The 27,822-nt window shown below is 46.3% G+C and overlaps 1 protein-coding gene across 10 annotated transcripts in view; it reads left to right on the top strand.

Moving 5' to 3' along the window:
* meis2a (Meis homeobox 2a) overlaps positions 1 to 27,822 on the top strand; it is an 85,184-nt gene that overhangs the window by 36,226 nt on the left and 21,136 nt on the right. For all 10 annotated transcript variants that reach the window (XM_033641825.2, XM_033641824.2, XM_033641829.2 and 7 more), the window contains one exon: positions 20,649 to 20,725. In XM_033641825.2, the coding sequence (XP_033497716.1) occupies positions 20,649 to 20,725 (77 nt within the window). The remainder of the gene's footprint in view (positions 1 to 20,648; positions 20,726 to 27,822) is intronic.

Genomic DNA, 27,822 nt, shown 5'->3' on the forward strand with positions numbered 1-27,822 from the left:
AGCTGGATGTCTTGTTTGTGTATGAAAGGGACAAACAGTGGTTTTATTGAATTGGGATTTACCGTATGCATGCATATACACACGCACACAATGCATGAACACACCTCGTGTGAGTTAAGACTAAAAATTTCCTCATGATTTGGCATCTTTCCTGGCGAGAGACTCACACAGCCTCAGTGCTCCCCTTCTGCAGAAGATGCAAAGAGAAAAAGACAGAATGACGCATACAGAGCTTTTGGAAGAGTCGCCAACAATTTTCTTTAGAATTGTTTTAAAATTGAATTGAAAGAGTGGAAAGGGAAGGAGGGTGGGGGCCGCCCGATGTTGGGCACAGGCGCATTTTTCAGAGAGCTGGTTAATTCAGACGGAGCAGAGCTTTCAAGGCCCTCTTTCTCTCTGTCCCTCTCTCCTTTATCACATCCCCTGCTTGTAGATGTTCTCTCCAATCTTTATTTGTTTCTTTTGTGCAAAGCCCTGGCCAGTCTTGTACAAATAATAATCCCTCCCTTTTAACCTTCCTTCATTTCTCTACTGAGGAAGAGGACTAATTGAATTATCCCCCTTCTCACCATCCAATTCTCCCACCCATAAACTCTCACTCACTCTCCCTCACACACACACACACACACACACACACACACCCATTAGCCATTCTCCTTTCTTTTAATTTGTTAAGCAAATGTATTTGCCATTGCTGGATGCGTTTGTGCAAGGGTGAATTCTTGGGGACTTTGGCCCCTGAATGGCCTATAGCGGCATTCTGCCATTCATGCATTCATTAACTGAGGGGGTGAGGAGTGAAAGGAGCGGCCTTGTATTTTCCTCAAACTGCGGGGCCAGCATGGAGCTCCTCTTCTATGAGCCACAGGGGTCTCTCTACATATGTTCTCAACATCCAGCTATTGTCACATCCTCTGAAAAGCTCAAAAGGACAGGACCCCCCCTCACACACGGAAAAACAACACAGGCCAATAGTAACAACTGTTGGCTTTTGGATTCAGTATAACAAAATTGCCCTCTCCCTCTCCCCTCCCACCCTCCCTCGCTGCAGTCTGACCTCACACTCTCTTGGGAGAAATCACAAGATGGTTTTCTCCGGGACAGTCGTGTATAGAAAGTAACCATCGACCCTGCCACGCCAACATTCCAGCTGCGGGGAAAATGGAGTTTTTGGCGCCGTAGAGATCTCAAAAAATATGTGAAGAGTCTACAATTACTGCTAAACCTGACCTCTTTTATGTTGAGCCCGTATGTACATGCATTACAGAGCATGTGAGCTGGCAACCTTAAATGCCCCATATGTAATTGGCAAACGGCTGGACAGATCAGCTGGTGTTAGCTGGCAGAAAAGGGTCAGACCGTCTCTTCTCTCCCTCCTCCTACCCTCCCTCCCACTCTCTCTCCCTCTCTATAATACCCCCCTCCCACCCCAAGAGTTTCTGGATGTCTTCCAGCCACATTAGGGGAAGGAAAATCCCAGACTGTTGGTATAAGCTTTTCAATACTACAGGGAGATTATGTTATCAGAAAGGTAAACTTCTCTGTTAGGGGTAAAATGTTCTACTGCACTTCAAAAGCATGGACTGTGAATTTTGGGAGAGGAAGGAGTAATGCAGGAGGATAGGTAGATAGATAGATGGAGAGAAGTGAGAAGAGAGGGTGGCAGTGATGGGAGTTTTGTCCTGTTGTTGCACAAGGTGATGCCCTTTTTTTCGGCCAAAGCAAACTCTAAAATCTACAATTAGCCCCTTGGCGCCCCTGGCCTTCCTTTCCCTCTCACCCCCTGCTAGCCCCCCGCTAGCCCTTACTCACCCCTGTAAAGACAAGGGTCGGCCTCGCAATGAAAACAGGAAGCACTCAGATACAAAGATACCACTCTGGGCTCTGGCCTTGTCTTTTGACTAGTTTAAACCCTCAAACACCTATGAAAATAAATAGGGGACCTCAGGAGCAGAGCAGGCCAGCTGAGAGTTGGCACACGTGTGTGTATGTGTGCGCTGGAACGGAGGGAAGAGGGGGAGAGTGGTCAGTCAGATGAGTAAGGAGGGTAGCCCTCTCAAGCATCAAGCGTCTCAGGTTTTGTGCCGGGCCACCCTTTGGCCTGGGTGTTTGGGGAAATTCTGTTAAGCTGCTAAGCCAGGTGTATTGGTCCCCTGGGCACCTTGAAAGGGAAGCGATATATCCCTAGGTCATTTGGAAAGTCTTTGGACTGTGAGCAGTAGAAGTGTGTTCAGATGAGATATGCTTATGTGCCAATAGATATTAGTACAATATGTCATTGTCCTGTATGCTGTGAGTATTGAAACAGTTTTTATACACAGCAGGGCTCAGAAGATGTTGTGTTAATACAGAGTGAGGACACATCACACTTTGACAGGAGATGAGTGCATTGTGCTGCTGCAAACATAATTAGACACTAGTGACACTGGCACCCCCCCCCCCAATCCTAAACCCAACATAGCATTAGTCTCCATGACGACAGGGTGTCATCGTCAGGTCGAGCCCTCCTAGCCGCTCTCTCAACCGCCCTTTATAGACGCACATAAAAGAGCCAGCTCGGGTCATTCACAAGACATGGGCGCAGGCAGGGCCAAACCCTGGCAACGGATGTTTGTCCCATACGATAAACAAGTGTACAAGTCCATCCCTTCGAAAAGAGAGGGCATGTTGTTTGAGTAGACTAAACAGTCAGCTCTGTAGGATCCCCAGTTTTTGTTTAAGCTCCTCTAGTCCTTCTAATCCGTGTGTGTTGTTCCAGTACAAGCAGCATTTAACTGGTGGAGACACACATCTGCAAACAGTTTGAAATACCCGAGCCCTTTCTCCTTTTACACTCAACTGCTGAAAGCTGTTTATTCCATATTTGTTGGTGCCCACTGTCTTCCCAGTTTTGTTCTTTATTCAAAAACAAAATCATGCTCAGTTAGTTCACTTACATCTAGTGTGATTAAATTAACTTTTAAAGCCATAAATATGATACAGAAGCAACTATGTGTCAGTCATATACATCAAAAATGTGTTTGCTTTTCACCTTTTTTGTTTGTTGTGTGAGTTTAGATGAAGAGAGGGTGGAGACAAAGCAGAAACAGGAGAAGGGGGGGAGTGTTTAGGAGGTAAGAGCAAGGGTGAGGAGGGGGTAAAGAGGGGGCTCCTAAGGGTCACAGAGGTGGAAGCCTGGAGGAGGCCCACACACTAATCTGTCATGTGCTCGTTTGCCTCGGAGCCCAAAAGTCAGCTCTCCAGTCACCCGTGGCAACCCAGGCGACAGTTTGGTTCACTGCCGCCGCCCAAATGTGTGACGATCAGCGAGAGACGCAGGGAAAAAGAGTCATCACATTACGTTTGTGACAACAGCCCGTCGCTTTGTGCGCGTGTGTTTACAAAACAGGTGTTGGTGACAACATGACAGGGTAGTTTGGTGATGTTAAGTCGTTGAAAAGTCATTGATAATGAGTCCTGAAGGAGATGCTCGGGGTTGAGGTTTGGTGCCGAGCTATTGTCTAGTCGCTGTGTTCGAATGTTGGCTGCTCAGCGACCCTGGAAAACAGAGACACAAGCCACCTCAGCCTGCCATCTGTTCTTCCCCCAGCTAGGCCACCACTGAGGGGCCACCGCAGCATGGACAGACCTCACAGAGAAAGACACTCAAACTAGTGAGGACACTTGAAAAATGCATTATTTCGCATGAGAATCTCACTTTCCTCGTCGTCAACAAATTACCCCTACTTGTCAACAAGATGTTTTTGTTTTTTTGTTTTTTTTTAGAAAGAGGGGGCAGAAAACAGAATGAAAGTTTAGACGGGGGATCCAGTGACTTCCAATTTTCACAGGCTGTATAATTATACGACAGGCTGCATCAACTTTGCCATATCATTGCAGAGCAGCTCTGCGGTAATTTCCCAGTGTTAGTGTGTTGAGAGCCTTGTTTACAGTGTGCTTTGGCATAGTAGGTAGCCGTTCCAGAGGTTTAGTGCTGCATTAGAATGTAATAAGGCCTAATTCGTTTCATGCTCCGACATCAGACCTTTACACTTTGCCCCCTAATCCAGATCTGTCATAGTTCCACTTCAAAGCCAACTATAACCCCACATGGAATCCACTGACATATAAAGCATGGCACACTAACCTTGCATACACTGTGTGTGTAAGCTTGTGAAGAGAGCAGGCGTGTTTGGTGTTTCGTTCCCATAGAACATGGTGTTATTGTGCATGTGGAAATGTAGGGATACCTGCTTAACCCCGATGCTTCTCCTCCCTCTACCTCATGTTTCTTCCCTTCCCCCTCCCTCCCTGTTAATTTTCATTCCTGCTGTTTGCATCTTAATGCAGGTTGTTTAATGAAGTAGCAGAAATGAGTGCTTTCGCTGAGGGACTGTTTACGACACGTTCCCACTGCATGGAGGTGATTAAGCTGTGTGAAACTCCACAGTGTTTGCCAAAGAAAAAAACAGAGTAACCCGTGACATATCCTCTAGTCAGACAAGAGTGAACTGAAAAACAAAGGAGGACAGTATATGTGCGTTTCTTAAAAGGCATTTTACAACAGTGACGTTCTGATGGAAGACCGTGAGCACAGCGTGAGTTTGACCGACCCCTGCCGAGGTGACTGCACATGCCCTGACCGCAGCAGAATCCAAACAGTGCTGGGCCTGTGGAGGGCAGTCAGATTTATAAACTCACAGCTCTGACTAGGGAGAGACTCCTCCAAGATCACACATGCGCAGAGCTGAGGAGACCTCTGTAAGGCCCTGTGCTCCGCTGAGAGTAAGCTCCAGCTCGGCAATGTTTCCTTGCCTTAGCGCAATCCGCAGCTGTAGTCATAACACTGATCTGCTGGCTAGGACCTGGCTGAGCTGACTCTATGGGAAATAGAGCTGGATGACGTCATGTGTAATAAGGGACCCCGTGAGGCAGTCTGTGATAGCGTACATGCCCCCGGTGGAAAACCAAGGTTATTAAGATGGTGGTAGCTGATTCAGTGCTGCTTTCCCTTTTCTACACTTTTGGGGTTATCTTACTCATAACAAAATGCATAAGAGGATTTTGGTTTCACATCTTAGAGCTAGTTTCCTTAAATTACCCCTTACCCTTCCAGGGGTACCGCCCTGCAGGCTAGCCCCCCACCCCCCACCCCACGGTTGATTGCGGGGTTGTGGCAAGAGCTGCTAGAACGGTGGCTGCTGCATGCTGGGGACCATTGAGGCCAATGAGATTCTGCTGCAGGCCTCCAAGCTGCCCCAGTGTTGCTTTGATATTCATCTCACACCAAGAGAAGAATAATGCAAAAGGGGAAAAAAGGAGCAGCACAAGCGGTGGAAAACGGCGAACCAGGCTAAAGAAGGGAGGGAGAGGCGAGGAAAGAGAAAAGGTTGAGGGATGGAGGCATTGAGTAGAAATCAAAAACAGACCTTGTGTTTCACTGTTTGGTTTGTCATGGGACCCTGGCTGCACCAAATCCCACTCCTGCCATTTTGTGTGATTTCTCTCCCCTCCCTTCCTACTCCTCTCAAATGCATGCTTTTGTTTTGCCCGGCGCTCAGTCCAGGGGCAGGCAGTGGGATTCCTGCACAGTGGGGTCCTTATAACTGGGAGCCATGTCTCTTGTTCTCACCTCTTCCCCCCACTTCCTCACCTTTTCATTTTTTTCCCCCATTGATATCCTCTCTCTTTCCCTCTCTGAACATATGGACTGGTTTTTAAGAGAGAGCCCAGTCCACATCAAAGACTGAGGCAGAGCGGGTCAATTTGTTGCTCCTTTCCCCAACTCTTCCCCCTCCACTAGCCTCAGTGGACCCTCCCTGCACCGCAGCCATTTACCCAGAATGCTCCGTTGCTCAAGCAGTTCTGCCAAGCGTATATATTGAGCCGTGTGTTGCTGGTGTCTGCTCTCCACACAGAGCAGACCTCGTTTACTCCGGATTTCTCTGCAGCCACATCCCCCTAAGATCATGTAAGGCTATACAAATGAGCATGTGTGATAGATAAGCAACCCCCTGTATCAAAAAAATACCACATGCTGATAAGATTAAGCAGAGGGATAGAGGAAGAAGAGAAGCAAAGAAATCAAATAAAAAGAAAAAATAAATATATATAAATCCAAATCTGAGCAGAGCAGGCCTTGGCTCCAGATGTGAATCTCTCTGAATATTGATCATGAGGAAAGCTAGTCCCCATATCCCCAGGGCTGCAGCGGCTGACACACAAAGCACCTCTCTAAAGCCCATAAACCAGCTTGTACAATTATTTAGATAAAGAGGGCGACAACAGCAGTGTGTATGCCTCCCAACCCAGAACCTCCTCCTTGGCTCTCATCCTCCTACTACCACTATTCCTGCTCCTCCTTTTCCCCTTTCTTACCCAGTATGAAGATGAAGAAATGAAAAGGGGGGGCAAATGTGTAATTAGCCACACGTTTCTGAATCCTCCTTAATGTTCATTACTGAAACCAGGGGCAATTACAAGTTCAAAGGGGGTTTAGGGCACCAGCAGCCCGCATAATCAGTCGCAAATTAAGCACAGCTCATTTGTCACAGCACAGCACGCACACTTTGTATGTGCACACAGAAATACACATGCATGCATACTGTCAGAGTTGAGTCATAGACAGGCTGACAGGCATCAATTTCCATGCAGGCACAAATCTCAGCTACCCCAAGGCACTGGGTTAGGTCGCCCAATCCTCTTACGCTCTGATTCTTTGTTTTCACTAGACAACAGCAAACACCGCTGACACCTTTAACTCAGCTCGCTCGATGTTACACTGTACCCTGTTTGCATTCATCCTCTTATAGGTGTCCTGTTTGCTCTTACAATCCCCATCACCACCTGTCCCGTCTTGTCTCCATTTATTTTTTTTTTTTTAAACCTCTATCTTCCTCTGTGTGTGTGTGTGTCTCCTCTCACCTGGCTGCGTATCTGCAAAACACGTGACAGTGTGTGTTTCATGTCTGTCCCCGGAGGTGTATCTCGGTTACCTCTGGGGCCAGGTCACAATGGCTAATCCTGTCTTCAGGTGGCTGTTTAGCACACTGAGAGGAGAGCTCGCAGAACCGGAGGTGAGCTCCTGTTACAGGACTCCCTGACCGGGGGTCACCTCCGACACTGTCAGAATACACACACACAGTAAAACATGCACACATGTCCTGGCAGATAGGCAAGAATGCTCGCACACAAACGCACAGCAAAGTTTTCACACACAAACACTGTCGCTCAGACACATTGAGCCTGCTTATCTATCCCAGGTGGCTCAGCCTTCATCTCTATCCTCCCTTGTTCTTCTTTATCTGCCTACTGTACCACTGCTCTTCTAGTCTTTCTCTGTCTCCTCTCATTCCCAGATCAGTCACCTTCTTGTTCACATTAGGATTCCCTGATATGATCTCCATGAAGACTTGCTCTAGTGGCCATGCGTTGCCTGTCCTGCCCGGCACCCTCATTGTTTAAGCTGCTCTCACGCGGGGGACACAGTCAGATCTCTGGTGAATTGAATGGAGCCCTATCATGTGTGGCTCAGCGTAGTGGGAGAGAGAACTCATTTTTCACTGGGGGAACGACATCCATCTCAGCAGCCAAACGCTGGCTGTTTCATTAAGTAGCCCATCCAGGCAGACAGATGTGTTCACCACACAGCCATGTTTGCCTATGCAAGAGCGTGTATTAACCCACAATCCTTTGGGGGAGATTAATAGGCTACCAGCCCCTTTCCATTGATTATCTCCATGCCATTTTCCCCTCCGTTCCTTGGCTAGATATTAAAAACTAATGAAGCCTATTGAAAACGGGAACCACGAGGCTCTTCACGGATCATTTTAGGTTATTTGGACTCAAACAGAGAGGGATCTCTTTAAGGCACAGTTTGAGTCGAATTAAGAAAATAAATGTGGAGAGCAGCGTCGAAGAAGCGGGGAGGAAAAGAGAGGAGAGAGAGTGGAGAGTGTGACTGTAAAAAGATGTGTGTTTAAGAAAAGACAACTCTACTCTGACACATGGAGCGGAGACACGGCAGATGTTAGCAATTCCAGAGCATAGCAAAGCATTCCTAGTGTTGGAACCACGTCCTAATTGCCATAATGGAGGTGGTAAGCGCTGACAGTAATGGAGTCGTGGGGATCCATCCCCAGCAACCTGAATTAGGGGCCACTTGGCAGATCCACTTCAAGATGGCCTGTGTTTTTTTGCCAAGATGCCCTTGTTTTCACTGCTTTGCAAACTTTTTTTAATCTTGTGTCACCAACTTTCTCACCCCCGTCATGGTGTCTGACTCAACTGGCTCAGAGTTGGTGGTTGGCATAGGGAGCAAAGGGTGGTGTGGGGATGAGGGCGCGTGAGATAGACGGGTCAGGCAGACCTGGGCAGCGAGTGAGCAAAGAGTTAAAAGCGTCCATGTGATGGGCTCACCTCTGCACCAGGCCTGGTGAAAGGCGGCGGGGTGCTGTCGGGGAAAATGACTTCCTGAGACATTACCATCAATCACCAGACAGGTCAGGCCCCCCAATCCCGCCATCAGGATGGAGGAGAGGAGAGGGGGGATGGGGACGGAGGATTAGACTAGAGGGGACGAAAACAGAGAGGAAGACTGGGTTAAGGCTTGTTGGGGGGAACAGACTATTAACCATCTCTTTTTCTTCACTGTCTGACTGTTTTATGTCTCCCTCTTCCTCTGCCTATCTATCTCCCCGTGTCTTTCTCTCCTCCTATTTTCCGGTCTTCCATAAAACGGCTACCCAGGCATTCAGGGACGGCCCCTGCTGGTCAGAGTCCTCTCCTCGGCTCAATTGCATCATTAATTATTCCACAGGCAGTTGGCTAGAAGCAAATCTAAAGAGAGGAAGAGAAATAGAGAGGGAGCAAGAGTTAGATGGGGAGATGGGGGACAGCTGTCTAACACCCCCAGTTGGTCTTGCTTTCACTGGCTTTCTCTCGCTCTGTCTCTTTTTCTTTCTGTAAATGAAGGATGGGAAGAGGGGAGGGGCTTGGGTTACCTCAGTGAGCGGTTGTGTTACATTCCTGAGAAGGGAAGGGGTGGGGGGGTGGGGGGGTGGTTCAACGAGTTGTTGAAAAGAACACAGACGCTTGTCAACAGCCTCCGAGCTGGGGAGCCATCATGCCTTGCTTTAGGCCTGGAGGTCAGTGACCCTGTGTCGCACCCAGATAGAGACCCAGGTAAAGAGAGAGAGGGGAGAGAACCACCAAAAGCTAAAATCACCATACGGTACGTGTCACTGCTCGTCTGTGGCAAGAGGTCAGTCAAAAGCCTCAAAAATCTCTAAATCCTTCTCTTTCTCTCCTCACCCATAAAACACTGTACGTGATCAGTGGCTAAGTGACTGTGGATTAGCTTTCTCCAGGAGAGTAGAAGGAAGAGGAGAGGCAGATAGAGAGAGACAGAGAAAACGGCGAGCGCTGGCAGCCACGGCAAAATGGCCCATTAGATTTAAGGAGTAAAAGTTCATCAGCTTTATTAATGGGAAGGTATATAAATGAAGTATGAATTACCTGACTTTTATGGAGTGGCGAGAGTGAAACTGGAGTGTCTTATGATATAATGTTTTAGTGAGCTGTTCTGAGCGCTCTGATGAGCAGGCTGCAGAGAGGAGGAGGAGGAGGTGGAGAGAAAGAGTGGAGAGACAGAGAGAGAAAGAAGTGTGCTGGGGTCCCCTGAGTCCAGCGGCTGGAAGGTTGCCTGATTGTTGCTAACATGCGTAGCTGATCGGGTTAGCTCGGAGACAGGGACGTCCGTAGCTTCCAGGCTTATTCTTTGCGTGTCATTAGCTAGCAAAGTAAAAAATTGCCGGCACGAGTAAAAAAATAATTAAAAAAAACAAGGTCAGCCACGTCTCTGACGCTGTCGCTTTTCCACACATGTGCACGCGAACACAAGTGTGCAGCTGCAGTTGAACATGCATGCATTCCACGTGCACGAGTACGTTTATAAACAAGCATGCATACAGTGTGTGCAAGCACAAGGGCGCACACACGCCAGTGCACAGACAGACACACAAACACACATGCTCCCCACCATCCTGTAATAAGCGGTAAGCTGAGCTAGCTGATGGTCATCCTCCCATGGGGCTGCTGGGTGGCTGCCAACTTCCTGCCTGCTTTGTCAGTGGATAAAGCCCCTAACAAACGAGAGGGCTGTAGCAAGGCAGGCCAGCCAGGTCAAAGGTCACCTCGGCCCCCGGGCAGGATTGAGCCTAAGAGCACTACAAGGAGAGAGAGGGAGAGGATGGAAGAATGCACTTAAAGATCGGCTGCTATTAACCAGGCCTAAAAGCTATATCCCTGCCTTACCACTCCTTCTTTTCTCCTCTCTTCTCCTCTCTTTTTTTGGCGGCACTTCACAAAGGCATTTTAACTCCACATCACATGTCGACTCTGCTTTGAGGAACATTAAGAAAGTGAAAGATCCTGAGGGCATTTGTCAGTCCACACAGCCCCATGCAGCCAGCCGCCCGTGGGTGTTGAGCAATGACAGGAGATATCTCCTTGACTCATGCACCCCGAGATGAAAGGCGAGCTCAGAAGATGTGCATTTCTGAGAGGCAAAAACGGTATTCAGTAAAAAGAGAACAGACACAACAGGTAGGGACGGGGTGGTGACTGATCAGGGCTTGGCTGGCTTTGTTCCATGGAAGTATTTGTGATCTCAGATAAATGCACCTATGGTTACCATCGGCTGTGCTCCTCCTGTCTCACTGACAGGGACATGATCTGAAGTGTCTGTCTGTCACGGCCCTGAGAACTTCTCTCACTGGCAGAGGATGGAGGAAAAGGGAGACAGTGGAAAGGAGAAGAGAAAACCTCTCTTTCCACCCCAGCTGTCCATTCAGAGGGAGAGAAAATTTGACATGGTTGACTTGAACACGTTTAGCATCATTAGCAAACAGGAAGTGTCCCCTGCAGCTGTTTTTCAGCGGGGGAGGGGGTGTTCCTGCCTGCACTGTAACGGACAAATGTTACCCACCATGTTTGCCTTTGATTTTTGACCTGAAAACAAAAATTGACATTACAAATGTCCTATGATATCTTCCAAATTGGCTTGACATTCTGTAGCCGGCCCCGGGGGTTTCTTGTTTGTCCTCTGTAAGTGGTTGTGCTCTTGTTGTTGTGTCCTGAGGCTCGCTATTAGAATGTACTGGCCTTTCTCTCGAGAATGTGGAGTCTTAAAGAGACAGTGGGGTGGGGTGGGGGGGGGGGACTAGAAAGAGAGAGGGAGCGAGCTAAAAGAGGTCCTGGTTGTGTATTTGAATACTTATGCTCATTAAGTTAATGCACAATGAAAGGGAGAACCGTCAAGTGGAAACTCTCAGAAGCTTCTATTTGAAGAGCGATCACAGCCCCCTTTTCTCTCCCTCGGTCTGTCCATCTCTGCACAAATTACTCTGTTTCTGTTTCAATGGAAGATCAGCCCCACTTTACTTTGACTTAGGAAGTTAAACAAAGTCCACAGCATACAATAGAGAAAGAGGATAAACTTAAAGAGACACTGTATGTTAATACTAAGTCTTTATCAACAGGCTCTGGGTTAGAAGTACTCTACTGTCTTGCCCCCTGCGCTTTGCCAACAAATCTTTGGAGTCCCAGTGAAATGGAAGTTAGAGCTTCTGTGTTGTGACACATTTCCCAGTGAAACAGAATATTTGATCAGTGTACAATTACAAGAGGGATTAAATCAGATTCTTTGCATTTGATTTGACCATGGTATAGTAGCATAGTAGTTGAAACCAAACCAATGAAAGATAGCGATAAACAACATGAAGCAAGGGCCGCACACTGTAACTCCCTTAAATGCAATTTATTAGCACACCCACAAGTGACGTTTCAAGCTAATTCTCTTCGTCAGACTTAGCTTTATGTATAAAGACGGCATGTTAAAATACATATGCTCCAGCTAGATGACCCTCCCACCAGAGATAACAAATTACACTGCATACATTATACACAAATGCATGTTATATATCAACATATGTGGAGAAAAAACTTGAGTACACAACAGTGTGCTACACACTTATACATATGCTACTCAAAAATATATCAAACAGACCTCATAGCACGCAAGAAAAACACTATACCTTCTATATGGCTAGATCTAAATAAAGGCGCCTCTGACCACGACGCCCATAACCACAGTATTTTTGTAAAGCGAAGACACACAGATGTAGCATGCTTTTGCTAGCTAGCTCACCTAATGTTAGCTTTGTGTGGCTAAAAGTTGCAGATTGATTGATGGGTGGATGTGGTGATATTATAGGTTGCAATTGGTTGGTAGTAGCTTACATAAACACACGTCAAACTTGGTTTTACAGGAAGAAAAAGTGATTGGATTTTGATTTAAGCATATAAAGATAGTGATTTATTGTCCAGGGATATGTTATAAAAAAAGTAAAAAGGGCATTTTTCTTTTTATTTTGACTTTAAAATGGCCCGTGAGCATCAGTATGTCTGAATAGTGTCTGAAAACATGGACCTGTTTGACGCAGAACTTAATGTACATGTATGAAGCATAAGGAAAAACAAGGCCACATTTGGACTCAGAAACAAATCCTAGTTTTCTTCCCCATTGCAAATGACACGAACTGAAAAGGCTCATGCTCGAGGTTTCCTGAGGCCAACTCTCAGTTAGTCAGTATAGAAAATCATTGCTTTTTTACAATGTGTACATACGCCATTAAACCAGTGCCAGTGTTTATTCAGAGGCTTAGTTCGTTCACTACGCTTTAGCTATAGCATGTGCTCCCAGAGACTTTATGACTGGCAACAGTGACAAGTGGTGTGGACATGAGGTTGTCCAATGCAGGCAGAGTGGGTGGGGTCTTGTGCTTTGACAGGCCCACCAGGCCTCTAATGATCTGCTTATAGGCCCTAAAAGTCCCTCGCAAAGGCAAGAGACCAATTACTTCACACTCCCAACAAGCTACATCATAGGAGATAAAAGAACAGGGGGTTCATTTTTGGAGAATTATTTAAAAAAAGACTTGGAAATTTGAAGTTATTGAAATTTAATAGGAACAAAACTCTTTGTGGGAAGACGACTCTTTGGCTCAGCTGTAGTCACTGCAACAAGATGTTTTAAAGATTTCTTGAGAGCAAGTAGTGAGCGTGGCTGTGTGTTGACATCAGGCGAGCTGGAGAGTAGAGCAGAACAGAGCTGGGTGCCCCTGAGCAGCCAGTTACCACAACAAAGCCAACAGACTGGTCTGAAAAACCAGGCCAAATTCCTGCCCTCTAGGACCTGGCTTAAAGCTCGAGCGGAAACTTTGAAAGAGGGGGGGGGGACGAGATGAGAGGAGAGGAGAGGAGAAGAGAAGAGGTGGAGTGGAGAGGATACGAGACGAGGCCAGACGGGTTAGCGTGTAGCGAGAAAGGGATAGCTGCTGGGGCCTATGGAGTACAGCAGGAGAAGGAGAGATCGACGGAAATGAGAGAGAGGGAGAGACTGAGAGGAGACCAGGCCCCCGCTGTAAGGATGGAGGGATCATATTCCTCCTCTTGAAAGTGGAGGGGCAGCCGTGTGGTGGAAAAAGAAGCCATGAACTCGATCTGACGATTAAATAGGCGCATCTCTATGGCTGCAGGCCACAAATGAGACCAGGTCCACAACAGAGCACACACACAGTTTGTGTATATAACTGTTGGCAAACTCCAATAGATCTATGGGCTGAGCTCAGTTGATCCTCGTTTGGGAGTCTTTTGCAGATTTCTGCGCAGATACTAAACAGTTTTCTTTTCTTTATTGGATAAAAATGATACCTTATTATCATTATGCATGATAGCATTTGGGAACGTTCCCCTAAAACATCTCTCCTTTCATTGGTCGATCCGATAAGTCTGGAGGTGCATTGGGATTGTGTGGGAGTGATTGCTATTTAGCCTCATGGAGCTTGGTACAATCAGATGCCTATATCGCGCATATCCTCCAGGGCTCCTTCCTCACCCCTCATCGCTCCATTCATCCCTCGCTCCTCCTGACTCCCCTCACCCACTTTATTGTTGCTGTAGCTTGGCAGGCGAGCGGGGCAGTTATGCTGTAGAGCTTCTCTACAACCTTGCACCATCTCCAGTGAACATAAATTAATGGTGTAGAGCAAACAGGCTGCTGGCTGTGGTCCAGGAGCTGGCTTCAGGAGCCCAGCCAGCGATTGTTGTGGCGGGCCATGGCAGCAACAGCAGTAGTAGTACTGATGCACTGCCAACCAGCCAACCAACCAGCCAGACAGACAGCCAGTCAGAGAGGCAGACAGACAGACTGGGGGCCCTTTTGCTCTATAATAGATGCCGCGGGCCTCGCCAGTCTGCCTTGTATTTGCAATCATCACTTTTTTACTGTCAGAGGGCAGTCCGCTGAGAGCCCTTACACTTATTGTGGAAGCGCTGGAGTCTGGAGCAAGAGAGACAGAAGTGTAGTGGTATGTTCTGAATGCAGATCGTGTGAGGTGTAGATATGGATGTACTTTCATTTGCTGTTATCAGAGGTTGGCATGCAGTGTGTGCGGTTTTGTAGGTTGGCATCATGTGAGTTCTGTTTATAAGTTGGCTGTGTCTGCATTTGTGTGCTCGTGTGTGTGCGCGAGAGAGAAAGGCAGAGCAGCAGGGTTGAGTCATTGAGTCATGTGGCATTCTTGCCTGTTTTCAGACTGTTGTCAGGAAGCAGTGTAGTTCCCAGTAAAATAAAACAAACACCCAAAAAACCCTGGACGCCCTTCCGCCTCTGACCGCCCATAACACACAAAGAGAGGGCGTGAGGGAGGGATGGAGAGAAAGAGAGAGCTGTGGGGTTAAAGATGAAGTTGAGCATGAAGATTAAAATGGAGTTGGATGTGAAGATAGTGATGAAAAGAATATTTCAATACAACTTCAGCCAGTTTATTCAAAGCACAATCCTTCGTTTGGGCTCAGCTCAGTATGAGAAAACAACAGATATTATTTCAGAATTGATGAAATAAACCAAATTGATCCCTGAAATCACAAAGCGGCATTACTTTTAATTTAAATCATCATAATTATAGTTTCATACAAATAATTCTTGGTCGTTTATACTGATAAATTCAAAGAAAAAAAATCATTGTCACAGAAATACGAAGCCGTTCTTTTTCTAATTGTCACGCGTCAATCTATCTGAGGTTTACAGACGGAAGTAATTAACTGTATCCTTCAATTTAAACCGCAAAATCTGTCAGAAACCTGAAGCTAAAAAGCCAGATATTGCTCCGTGCATAGTAAACACTCCTGATGGATTCAAAAACTCCAACTGGATTTATTTGTCATATCTGTTTGATCTCGCGGTAATGCCGATATGCATTCAATCTCATTGTCATTTGTCAAAGAAGCCAATTGTGGCATTATTAACAACGGCAACTTGATATTTAAAATGTGCCAATCTTACCTGGGCTCCATGCTGAATCCATATTAAAATGTCATTCCTATATTTGATTGCGTTTATTTCTGACAGTGAATATTATTATCGTCCTCCAGTCGCTTTGATTAAAAACAAATAAGATTCCAATCAATGTGAGGGAGGCGTATATGAAAGGAAATACTGGGATATGATAGCGCTGTAAAACTAGACACAAACTCACAGTGAAGCCCATCAAATGCTTCCAACACATGAAAGCATTACTATGCAAAAATTTATTATATAGAATTATGCCTGTTTAGCATTTGACACATTTACTTTAAAACAAACATAAAAAATATACCTGTATATTATCTAATAACGCCATCCAAGTGACAAAGGGTGCATTCACAGTCAGCCTTAATGCTCCACTCGGATTTTTTGCTCAGATCCAGTTTTTGTTTTACATTTTTTAAATATGGCAGTTACCAAATTCCAATTTTGAACTGGTTTTTAACTAACCGGTGCATTTAATACACCTATGTCTTGTCTTGTTAACATGATTTTGTTCATTTTCTCCGACATCTGTGAGCTTATTATTTCAAACCTTTTCTGTAAAATGAAATGAGCGCTGACGCTATAACATGATATATGTCATTTTATCTTTGGCTCAAAAGACACATAGGGGGAAAAGGGATGATAATGAGGAGAGAAGAGAGTCAAATTTTTAATTATGTTATTTTCCCAATGTTTGTATTTTGCCAATCTAGAGCAGGGATACTCAAGTTAAGGCCCATGGGCCAAAATCTGGCTATACAGCACCAGGTGGACCCCCAACCATTTTCTTATTCCCAATTAAATTAAATTTACACTGGATTTTTTTGTACTTTTAATGCAAATAAGGTGCCAGAGTGCATAAAAAAAGCTTTAAAGTAGAGCTTGTTTACCAAAAAACCTGCCAGTGGACATTCTCTGGACCCCCCGACAGAAGCCCGGGTTAAGCCCCGAATGTTCACAAGTCCTAGACACGCTCCTTGAGTACACCTGACTTGTGTGAGGCTGCTGCAATCGGCCCCTAGCTTCCTGTCTTTTTGCAAAAGTAGCACCTGGGCAAAGCAAGTTGAGTATCCCTGGACCAGGGTGACGTAAAAGTGGCGTGAATTCTATTGTCGCATTGCAAAAAAAATCAGACGTGTATCTGATTTATGACCACGTATAAAAGTGGCCCAAATTTGAACTGAAAAGATCAGACTCCATGTGATCTGTGTTGTTCACACACACAAAGATTTAGGTCATTTTTGCTTGGTCTGTTTGTAGCCAAAATAGCTGAGGCTAAATCACAAGAATCTCCATCATCAGCAAACCCCTTCAGCGTTGCCACGGCAACAGGATAAACAGCCAATGGCCTGTGATTTCCTGGGAGTCATTAGCATGGAATAGGTTTGCAAGCCCACCACAACCTTGTGACCTGGCTCCATAACTCATGTCACACACTGATGATGTCATTCATCAATGGGGGTCCACCAGGCGAGGGGCGGCAGGTTTTTCGGTGAGCAGAGGGGAGGGGGCGGAGCGGGAGAAGCGGCGAAGGTTGAATGGAGCGGGCCGGGATAATGATCGGGCTGTGGGGTTTGACGACGGCAGCAAATAGGTGTCAGGAGAGTATGAATCTGATATATAGCGGGCTGGGTGTTGAGCGAGTAGATAGGAGTCAGTGTGGGCGAAAGGTGTGGTGAGCGGTCCGGCTGTAGATGTGGTTATTGCATACGGTGAAATGCCAAGCTGGGGCTCAGAGGGGGTTTAAGGAGCGTACACAGCGGATGATGGAGCCACCTCGGCTTGTAATGTTCAGCAACCACAGGGGCCATTACATCCAGCACTATCAGAGAGCACAGAGCACATCACACCCTGTAATTTAGCCATCACACACACACACACACACACACACACGCAGCTCCATTCTCAATGACTGGCAGAATGTGATCCACCTGCGTATGTGCCTGTGTTTGTGTTTTTGTGTTTGTGTTGATGCTTGGCTGTGCTTTTGCGGGGTCAGGTTGTAGAGAGTTGGACGACATGTGCGCATCAGGATAGTGCACGCTCGTGCCATTAACAGGCTTTAGCATAATTAACAGAGCCGTTTTCGATCCGCCGCTGCCTGGACGACAAATTGAAGCTGCTCATTTCTGGCTCTAATTATTTATAGACTGGCTGTTTTACGTTTTGCGGTCAATCCTCTTTTAAGGATATTGGCCTTGGTGTTTGTAACTGAACATATTGAGCGGAGCCAAAGCTAGTGGGGAGATTATCAATACCATCTTTGATCTCGCTCCGTGTTTGTGTTTCATCCATTAAATAACCATGTCATACCGTCTCCTGAGGGTACAGAAGGACATCTCCAGGAAGAAACACATTAGAACAGATTTAGCTCCCTGACTCTGTTTAATATTTATACAGCGATGCATCTCACATTCACTCTTTTCATATCAGATTTTTTTTTGCGCTCATTGGTTGATTTAGCAACATATTTTTTACTGAGGCAATTAACATTAAGAGGTCACTCAGAGGTCTAAATAGCCGTTCTCCAATTTCACAGCTGCTGCAGCCTTGTAACCACTAGGCCCACCATGCCGGCTTATTTCTCACGTCTGTGTGTGTGTGTGTGTTGGTGGCACCAACACACACCATTTCTGTAGCTGGGATTTCAGAGCCCCATGCTTTAAGAAAAGTGTGGGTGGCCTGCAGTCGCTGCCATAAAAAGTATGTGTGTGTGTGTGTTGCGGAAGGGGGGTCAGCAAGAAAGGCAAGAGCAGGAGAGTTGAGGACAGATCAAGAGAGGATGCGGAAAGGTTGTATACAAGATATTGTGTGTGTGCGTGTGTGCTTGGCAGTGCATAAGTGCAAGTGCATGCAAGTCTTGGGGTTGCAGGGGGGTGATGTAGTCTGACACAAGGAGGCAAGGAGAGGCGAATGAGCGAGGGCTGAGAGGGGAATGAGATGAACGAAATAGGATTTTTTTTTAGTGTTGTGTCTATGTGGTCGGAGTAAATCTCCTTACTCAGGGGTTTTGTGCGCAAGGGGGGCTTTAACGTCCCCACTCTCCTTGATGAGACATCTTTCTTGTTTGTTCAAACCATTCATTACACGGTGGCTGCTGGACGAGCTACGCCGCTGGCCGACGTATTTATCACCGGGCTAAAGCGCGCTCTGGCTGACAGTAGGCGATTGATGACCGGGGTCTGGGCTTGAGAGGCTGAGGAAGCCTTAATACAATGTAAATGACCCACTCCCATTTCCAATCTAGGCTGCTCCTCTCCTCGCACCTCCGTAGCACATCATCTTTAGCTATGTCTCAATTTGTGTATATGTTTGTGTAGAGGGCACGCACAAAACAAGAGTGGGAGGGAGTGTGTGTCTTGTTATATTTGCGAGTGTGTTTTGATCGTGACCGAGGTCACAGCTAATGTGAAAACGCCAAGGAAGCCCAGGAGTGTAAGGGGGAGGGAAACAGTGGCTGTACTCTTATTACATGTTGTTGTCCAGAGCGGGCACACACAAACACACACACACTGGGATGTAGAAATGTATATCTGATGCACATTCTACTGACACACACATGCATGCACACACACACAGGAACCAATAGACATTGCTTTGTCTTCCAAAGCCAAGGAAATGTCAGCACCTGGCAATCAAAAAATGTATTCCTATGCAAGCATTATCATCTTTCCTTTGTTAATAATTTTTAGCATATTAAAAGCGACTGCGTACACAAGTACAAATCAGAGTAATCCCTCTCTGCAGCCAGGACTCATTATTTGTCCAATCTCGGCCTTGTTTGTTATTAATTGAGCACATTCCTCAAACCATTTTTTTTCCATCTCTCCTTTAATTAAAACAGACCACATTTAGACAGGCAGCGCCACCTGAAAGGAGAAATCGTCCTCTCGGCTGATATGAAACCTCACTTACATCAATTATTTCAGCAGCAAATGAGAAAATTGTTCTTGAGCAACTGTTATCGTTTCAAGTTAAAATTGAATTCAATTAACACGAGCCAGGCAGACATTACCAGCTTCTTGAAATTTGCTTTCTCAATGAGTGCAGAGCTGAAAGCAAAAAAAAAAAAAAAGTCTGGAGGCTAAAGGTGTTTTCCTTAAAGGGGAAGAATGTGTGTTAATGGAGCTTGAAACCACCCGAAAATAGAGGAGGATTTAAGTGTCAGTTTTTTAAAAGGAATTTTTGTGTGTTGTGATTTTCAGATGTCACGTCTATGAATATTTGTTTGTGTGTTTGCACATGCTCGTGTACGTGTGTGAATGTGCGCATGCATGCCGTCTGTCTACAGTGGCTGAATGAAACACATAGTGTCTCATTTGTTTCGTTTGCGTGCGCCCCGACTCCTAATCTGGCCCTTAAAGACATCTGTCACCAGCGATCACTGTTGTTTTGTCATGCTTCATAGCAGGCCCAGGGGGAGCGAGGCAGCCCAAGGTCTGCCATTTATATCAGCCCATGTTCTCTAGATTGGACCTGACACAAATAGTATCATTGCAGTCCTGCTTGCAGAATTACATTTTCAGGTAAAAATCTTGGCGAGGCTGCGGAGGGAGATTTCACAGCATTCTGTTTCCTTTTTAGCATTAGCCTGTATTCAGCTGCTCTCTATGAAAGAGCCACCGCCACGATACATGTCAGACATTCAAGGAAAGATAAATGTATTCACTGCAAATCTGCGCCCACTCGTTCTGTTGCTTGGTATTATAAAAGGATTCTCAGACACCACAGTATGTGCTGTTAGGCCTGGTTGAAAGTCTTGTTTGTCAGCGTGTGCTCGTAAGCGTTTTTTTTTTTTTTCTCTGCGTGTGGCGTGTACGTTCCATGTGTACACTATATATTGTTTGTGTGTGGGCGGGGTGGGGATAGGGAAGGGGGTTATCATAGTTGACAGTTTTGACAAACTTGTTCGGCCAGCTCTGACAGGTTTAACGCTGAATTCTGTGTGTGTGTGTGTGTGTGTGTGTGTGTGTGTGGGGGTGGACACGTGTAGGCTCTGAATGTCTATACAGTGCAAAGGGAGGGGCGGGGTTGGGTGGAGGTCAGGAGAAGGTGCAGTCTTGGGTTACACAACACAACAAACACAAGAACATATTGAATACATACAGTAATAGGCAACAGTCAAGAACTTGACTCGGAGCATGTGTTCCCTCGCAGCGTTTCCCTTTATGAGCACTTACATACGTGAATATTTATGTTAATCTGTGTGTCAAAGAGGCTCATTTGTGTGTGTGTGTCTCTCTGTTTGCTCCCGCAGCACCCATACCCCTCTGAAGAGCAGAAGAAGCAGCTAGCCCAAGACACAGGCCTCACCATCTTACAAGTAAACAACTGGTGAGTCAAGATTTCCGCTCGCCCTATCTCCGCCACCAGCATCGCTCTGCCTTTCATTTTCAAAAGCCTTTTTCGCCTCCCTCTCCCCGCCAAGTGTGAAAACCGTTTATGTACAGCCCTCCCCGTCGCGCATCCACACACACGGGGCTGCACGCTGTTGATATACACACAGACAACCTTTGTAACATTATTACATGTAAGCTACCAGGATGTTCCGGTGTTATCGGCGAAAGTGTTCTGCGGCTAAGTCACTGGTCTTTGTGGTTTGATGCGCATGTATTCAGTGGGATATATTTAAGGGAGAAAAGGCAGAGATCATAAGCTGCCCCCACACCCACCCCACCCCTTGATCCAAAAAACACCATACCTAGCACCGCCACTGGTGCCCCCACAAAAGGCAAAACTGCCTTCCACCCCCTCCCCGTTTTGCACAAGCTATATGGTGGATTAAGGTTTTGGTGGCCTGGCCAGCAGGGCCTTTGTAGATGGCTTAGCACATAACTGGGGGTGGTGGATTAAATAAAATGATCACAGAAGCAAAGAAATGATACAGGAATTACTTATCAAAATACTAGCCCAGGTTTTATCTGCAGCTTAATTTTGTTCAGTACATTCTCAGGGTGATGTTCAGATTAATTGAACTGACAGCTTCCTTTCAAATTTCCGGGAAGGTATTTGCACGGATTTCAGGTCTTACACAAACTTAATTATATGGAACCCCATTTTATCATTCTAATTCCATGTAGCGGGGGTTCTATTTACAAATGACAAGTCTGTGCCTTTTATTCACAGCTTTCCTTAATATATTTATCAAAGCGGGTTCATTTACAAAGTGCTCTATCTGTTGGGTACAGGCAGGCCGACATTAACGAAGCTTTTAGGTTTATCAGACTCGCAGCCTGACAAGCCACCCGAGGGTCAATTGATTTTTTGGTTCTGCGATACATTTTTTTTCTCATTTTTCCTGGATCACAATGAGAAACATGCCTGGAGAATTAGCCTGGTTTGTCGGCCTTATCTATCAGCCCCCTCCCTCGTCCTCCCCCCACCCTCCCTCCATCCTGACATACTCTCCCTCTCTCTGTCTCCCTCTCTCTCTCTCACCCTTTTCTTTATTCCCTTCTAGCCAAGGGAAGTCAAGCTACTTAAATTGGCCACAGGAACCGCTGTTATCAGACTTTAATGCACCCTACAGTGTGGATAGCATTTCAATTACACCAGTAACCAAAGATTAGCCCCCGCTTGCCTGTTTCATGCCTTGTGCCACCGTTTCGGGACGCCACGCACCTTACCTACAGGAGCAGAAAATTGAGTTGCCTTGCCTGTGTCATGGTGATTAATGCAGAAATAGTCTGCAAACCTGCGAGGAGAGAGAGAGCAGGAGAAATAGACGGCGACAGAGATAGATATAGGAAGAGTCTCTGCCTTCTCAGAGGCCATGAAATCCAAGCCTGGCACTGAAATGCCTCAGATCCATTTATAAAGAGGTCTGAAAGAATCTCGTGCTGGGTAACATCCTCGTGAACCCCCGTCTCCATGCGGCACATGCACATAGGCATAGGGTGGTCATGGAGCTGTGTATTAATGTTACACCAGCCGTGTTAACAAAAACACACCGGGAATCAGTTTTCACAAATAAAGTCATTAGAGAGGCTCAGACTGTGCTGGTCTATCTCTGGTACATTCTGGGTGTTGTCAACTCGCCTGGCAGATGCTGACACGTTATTGGCTATTTGACAGCGAGGGGAAAGATGAGAGAGGATGCTGGAGTTTTCTTTCCCTCACATAGGGCTTAACCAGGTGGGACAGTGAGTTACAGTTGTGTATGTCTCAGTTTGGGTTGTGCTTTTTCCTCTTTTGTTTCTGAGATGGTCCACCCAGGATGTGACAAAACTCCATATGAAATTCCTGTTTTTAAAAAAAAGCTCTTCAAATTCCTGGCTGGCCCCTTGCATTGTTCTGTAGCTCCCTTTGATGCATGGCCGCTGCCACATTACTGGCCAGAGAGAGGGAGATAGAGACAGAGGGAGGGAGAGACAGAGGCAGAGGATGAGTGTGTGGGGGGGGGGGGGGGCTTGATGGTCCGCCGTCTTCGGTTTCCAGAGCTCTCCCTCGGGGAAAGGATGTGCTGAATCAGGGCTTTGTCCGCCGGCACAATCGCGGCCCAGCGAGGGCACAAGGGTGCTCTGTGTGATAGTCAATAGACAGTGCATCTCGCTCTCTCCCCACTTGCCCCATCAAACCTCCCCGAATTGTACCCTTCCAACTGACACCTCCCCTATACCTGCAGCTCACCTGTACACACAGAAATCTATAGCGTGTTTGAAGTCTTTTGTCTCAGTACCACAGGAGACACTCCACATGGTTCTATATCCAGTCTGTATCATTAGCTGGCGGCCTCACCTGTTTGTAGCCCACACCCCATTAGCTGTGTGATGTTAATAAGGAACAAAGGAAAAGGTTAAAGTCCACAATCTCGCCGCGCTGGTGTCGAGCAGATGAGGAAGAGGACCTGATTTTCCAGTTAATAGTATGGTCCGTGTGTAAGCGTGTGTGCACGCTACGCACATTCTTACTAATGGGACACTACGCTCTCAGTGTGTTCGGAGATGTTATGTGTGTACAGTGTGTCAGGACGCCATTAGTTGACCATTAGGTAGTGTGTTTGCTCTGGCCACATTTGAGACAACTGGCGTCATGCTAGCAGAATCGGGGAGTGGTCTGACATGTAATTGCATTTGTTTAAGATTGCGGGGAAAAAGGTGAGGGCCGTGTCACGCATTGCATTGTGGGATAGCGAAGTAGGTGAAACGGCAGACTCAGGTGTCTGAACACCGAAGACGCGCTCACATTTTACAGTATCTAGCGGGTGTATTTGCCTGCCTCAGCAGCTCCTGGTGTCCTGCTATCAGTCTGGGCTAAATGGGGCCTGACCGAATCCTTTCATGTCTCAGCGTCAGACCCAGCACGATGTGCCCTCGTTCACTGCCATAAACACACAGCTATCCTGCCGTTATTTACCACTGCAGCAATGCACACACACACACACAGGCATACATGCACGGGGGGTTATTACACAGGCCTGAGAGATGAGGCCGATGACAGATGACTGAGAGAAACAGCATCTAAAAAAAGGAAGGAAATCGTCCCCTCATTATTCCCTCATCTCACAGGCAGCCAGTTGGTCATTTCCACAGCAGAGAGAGAGAGAGAGAGGAGAGAGGCAGAGCAAGTCCGAGAGTGAATATGTCAGTTCTTGGCATCTATGATGACTGACTGCTGTGCCACTGGAGCACTAATAACAATAAAGAGGGCACTAAGCCACACTCTATTTTTACTTCTCTGCCTCCTCTCTACAGCCCAGGGGGGAATACATGCATAGACACACACTCACACACATAGACATACACAGGGGAGAGGCTCTAATTAGCGGCAGAAAGGAATACAATGAGTGAGTTATTAAGACACAGGGGCGGATCGCAGCCAACCTTTGCCCCCTGTTGGAGCACAGGTCACATGATAAGGGAAGGATATCCGCCAGACAACGGCGCCAAGCAGCCTGTGCCCACTGAGGAGATGAAATAGGCTCAGTCTCTTCGGCCATTCAGGGCAGGGCATGGTGCACTGATTGTTTTTTTCTTTCTTGAAAATTCATCCTCAACAGGAGGACAAACTCAGTGTACATTTACTGTATGTTTGCATATAGATTTAGCTATTTAATTCCATTGTGTTTAGCCGGAGAGCTGCAGTGTGCACATGTCTGTGTCCAGGAAATGGCTGTATAAGACAGAATGAATAAAATAAAGCTAGAAACGCTACAGCTAAAAAAGGCACCTTTTAAAAGTCGTGACGCTCATATGCCTTTACAACTTTTGCCTCATCTGTACAGGTGTAGTTTGTTTTATAGAATAAGAGAATGAACTCGATGAGCCGCAGTTGATCCGACGTGAATATATGTTTAAACAAATCTGATCAGAGAAGCTTTTGCACAGACCAAAAACCTTAAGTAACAGAACAATGATTCAGCCTTATACGGTGCATTTCTTAACCAGACTCTCAGGAGCCTCCTCACACACCTGCGTGCACACAGACAGTGAAGGACTCTGAGGCCAAAAGTATCCGAACCATGACCATGGATGCATCGTACATTCATACAGTTACTAATATTATACAAGTACTTCCACATTGAATCATTTTCCATGACATTTGGACTCCAAATTCTCCTCCCAGAATGCACACTGCTGCAGCACAGAGTAAACTGAGTTTAGCGCGCTCTACACTCACTGCTCTGTAGCTCCCTTCACAGCATGTCCCCCATTCCCATTCAGATCCTCATTTCCCCCTCTCTCTCTCTCTTTCTCCCTCCAGACTCCTCAAAGTTTAAATCACCCAGCAGAGGTGCGTAGAAGTCGTGCTGCAGGTTCACATGCAAAGTGTTATTAACGGTCAAGCACATTTGTTTGTAGTATCTGAGAGCAGCTCAAGCCAAATTTGTTCCTCCACTTAGCGAAGCATTTTCCATCCCCTACTTCTCAGTCCAATGAGACACTTAGAAACACTGGCTTTTATGATTTTCTTATGATTTTTTATGATCCTCTGGTTTGGCGGGCGAGCCCATTATGAAATGCAAAATAATAACTAATATTTTCCAAATGTAACATAAAGCTATGAAACTGGCCCAGCCGCCTCTTTTTTTCCACATTCTTTATAAGTATTTAAGTCCTGTGAATCTCACACACGGAGGCTTTTGAGGTCCTTTTTTCCCCTCTGCTCACTCTCCTCGACATCGCTGCCTGTTCCTTACTTTTCGTTTCTGCCCACATTGGTGGGCTAGTTGACTGAAGTTGCTGGTTATCTGTCTAACTTTGACCCAGATGGAAATGTCAGGCCTTTTTTTGGCTGCAACCAGGGACTCCCGGCAGTGGCCATCTTATGCCCCTGGCTTTCTAAATATACAGCTGGAGTGTGGAGAGGTTGCGGCTGTGTGTGTGTGTGTGTGTGTATGTATCGCCCTGGTGTGTCTGTGTGTGCAAGTGTATATGTGAGTCTGACTGAGAGAGAGAGAAAGAGAGAGAAAGAGAGAGAGAGAGAGAGTGTATCGGGGCGCTGCCAACACAGGCATCATGATCCCTCTCATTTAGGGACCGCTAATTGGCAGTTAATTAGCAGAATTGACTCTGTTGTCAGATCCCAAGTGCCAGCCCCCCTACCAACACCCCCCTACCCACTAAGTTCATTTGATCTGGCTGCTTTCTTGATGCTGTAATAATAATCCCATTTTATCTGTTTTGGAGTAAGAAACACATTTGGAAAAACATATTTTCATTATTGGCAGAGCGAAATAGAACAGACTCCCTGTTGGAGCGGGTTTTATTTTGTTTTCCATTTTGTTCCGCAGTTGTTACAGATCCAAATATCTGTTCGCGGTGCAATCTAGACACATGCCATACTTACAGGATAAGCCACGGTAGTCTCGAACAGCTGATGCTAATGTGCGCCACTGTGTTTATGTGTGCGCTCAGAGTATATGCGCCGTGCGTAAGTACATGAGAACACATGCCGCTGTTGAAACGCTCAGTGTGATTAACAGGGCCCACTCCCACTTTATCAGGCACTGGGGGCACATTGGGTCATAGCATGGCATGGACACCCACCGCGGCCATGGAGCAGCCCAGTGCCCACCTCTGTGTGAGTGTAGAGTTATGAAAAACAGGTGGTGCTTTAAAAAAAAAAAAAAAGTTGGCACAGTCGGGCGATCACGCACAAAAATGAACGCTTTTTTTTTTTTTTAACTTGTTTTCCCATTACAAGCTCGAGACTCTCCAAGGCTGTGGAATTCTCCCAGCAAAGACGGCATGCGAGGAGAACGAAGCCAGACGAGGCGAGATAGCGAGGCGAAGAGCTGAAAGAGGCATTACAGAGAAAGCATTAGAGAGGGAGAGATGGAGAGAGATGGGGAGAGATGGGAGGAGGGAGGTCTTTGTACTTCTCTGCTCCTTTTGGCTCTTTTATTCCTCAACGGCTTGGTTTTATTGGTGGGTCGTTTAATAACAAGGGCTCTGCGTTTGAAATGAAGTCGAGCTGCGTTTGCGTGGGCGAGCCTCCTTTTTTTATTTTAAGATGGTAATTTCTGTACTAGGGGTGAGAACTGGAGAGAGATGGAGAGAGAGAGAGAGAATACACCAGAGGAGGAGAGAGGGAGAGCAGGAGGGTGAGAGTGTGGGAGAGGGAGAATTCAAGGAGAATACAAGGGAGGAAAGTAGGTTAATTTATTTCATTTGCAGGAAGAGAAAGAACTTAAAAAGAAGAAGAAGAAAAAAAAAGGTTGGTGATAGTGAGAAAGAAAGTGTAGGATGCTGTTTTCATGAACAAGCAGCTTAATGCACACGGGCAGCCACAGTAAGCCTGCCAGAATCTCCCTGTGCCTGAGGCCATCTGTGAGCAGAATAGCAATTTTATTACTTTGTCATTAAACCAATTTCACAGCAGTATTGTTTGTTAATGAGCAGCCGCAAACGAGCGAAGATGTCACGTACTAGAATAGCAGCAAGATTTGTGACCCCGGTTCTCCTCTCTGTCTCGTTCTGCCAACCTGTACCTCATTCTTATTCCCCTGCTCTTTTCCGCCATCGTCTTCTTTCTTAACATCCTTACTGTCATCCTTGCTCTCTCCCCGCCGCCATCCTCCCATCTTGCTCATCCCTCCCATCCTCCCCCTGTTATAGGGGTCCCTGGCCCATAAAAGGGGAAACTGCTGAAAGATAAAATGCAAAGTCTATACAGTCAAGTCTCTGTTTATGAGCTTCCATTTGCCTTTAGAGCTCATTGGGACGAATGGTTTCTCCATGGGCTTTCAGGGCGTGCAGCTGGAAAGCCTGGGATATTGGCCTGTTATTTAGCTCTAAAGCCTAACATGGGTGCCAACGGCAAGTGCCAACAGAGGGACTAGGCATCTGAATAGGTGCATAAGTCCTTTGGATTGTATGCGAGATGATGTCATGCATTTTTTTGTGATTTTTCAAAGTTGTTTAGAGTAGCAGGCTTGATCGGTGCTTTTTTTAAAAATGGATTTGATTAGTTTCGGAGGCGTGCATTTA

Source organism: Epinephelus lanceolatus, chromosome 15 (assembly GCF_041903045.1).
Source record: "Epinephelus lanceolatus isolate andai-2023 chromosome 15, ASM4190304v1, whole genome shotgun sequence".
NCBI lineage: Eukaryota > Metazoa > Chordata > Actinopteri > Perciformes > Serranidae > Epinephelus > Epinephelus lanceolatus.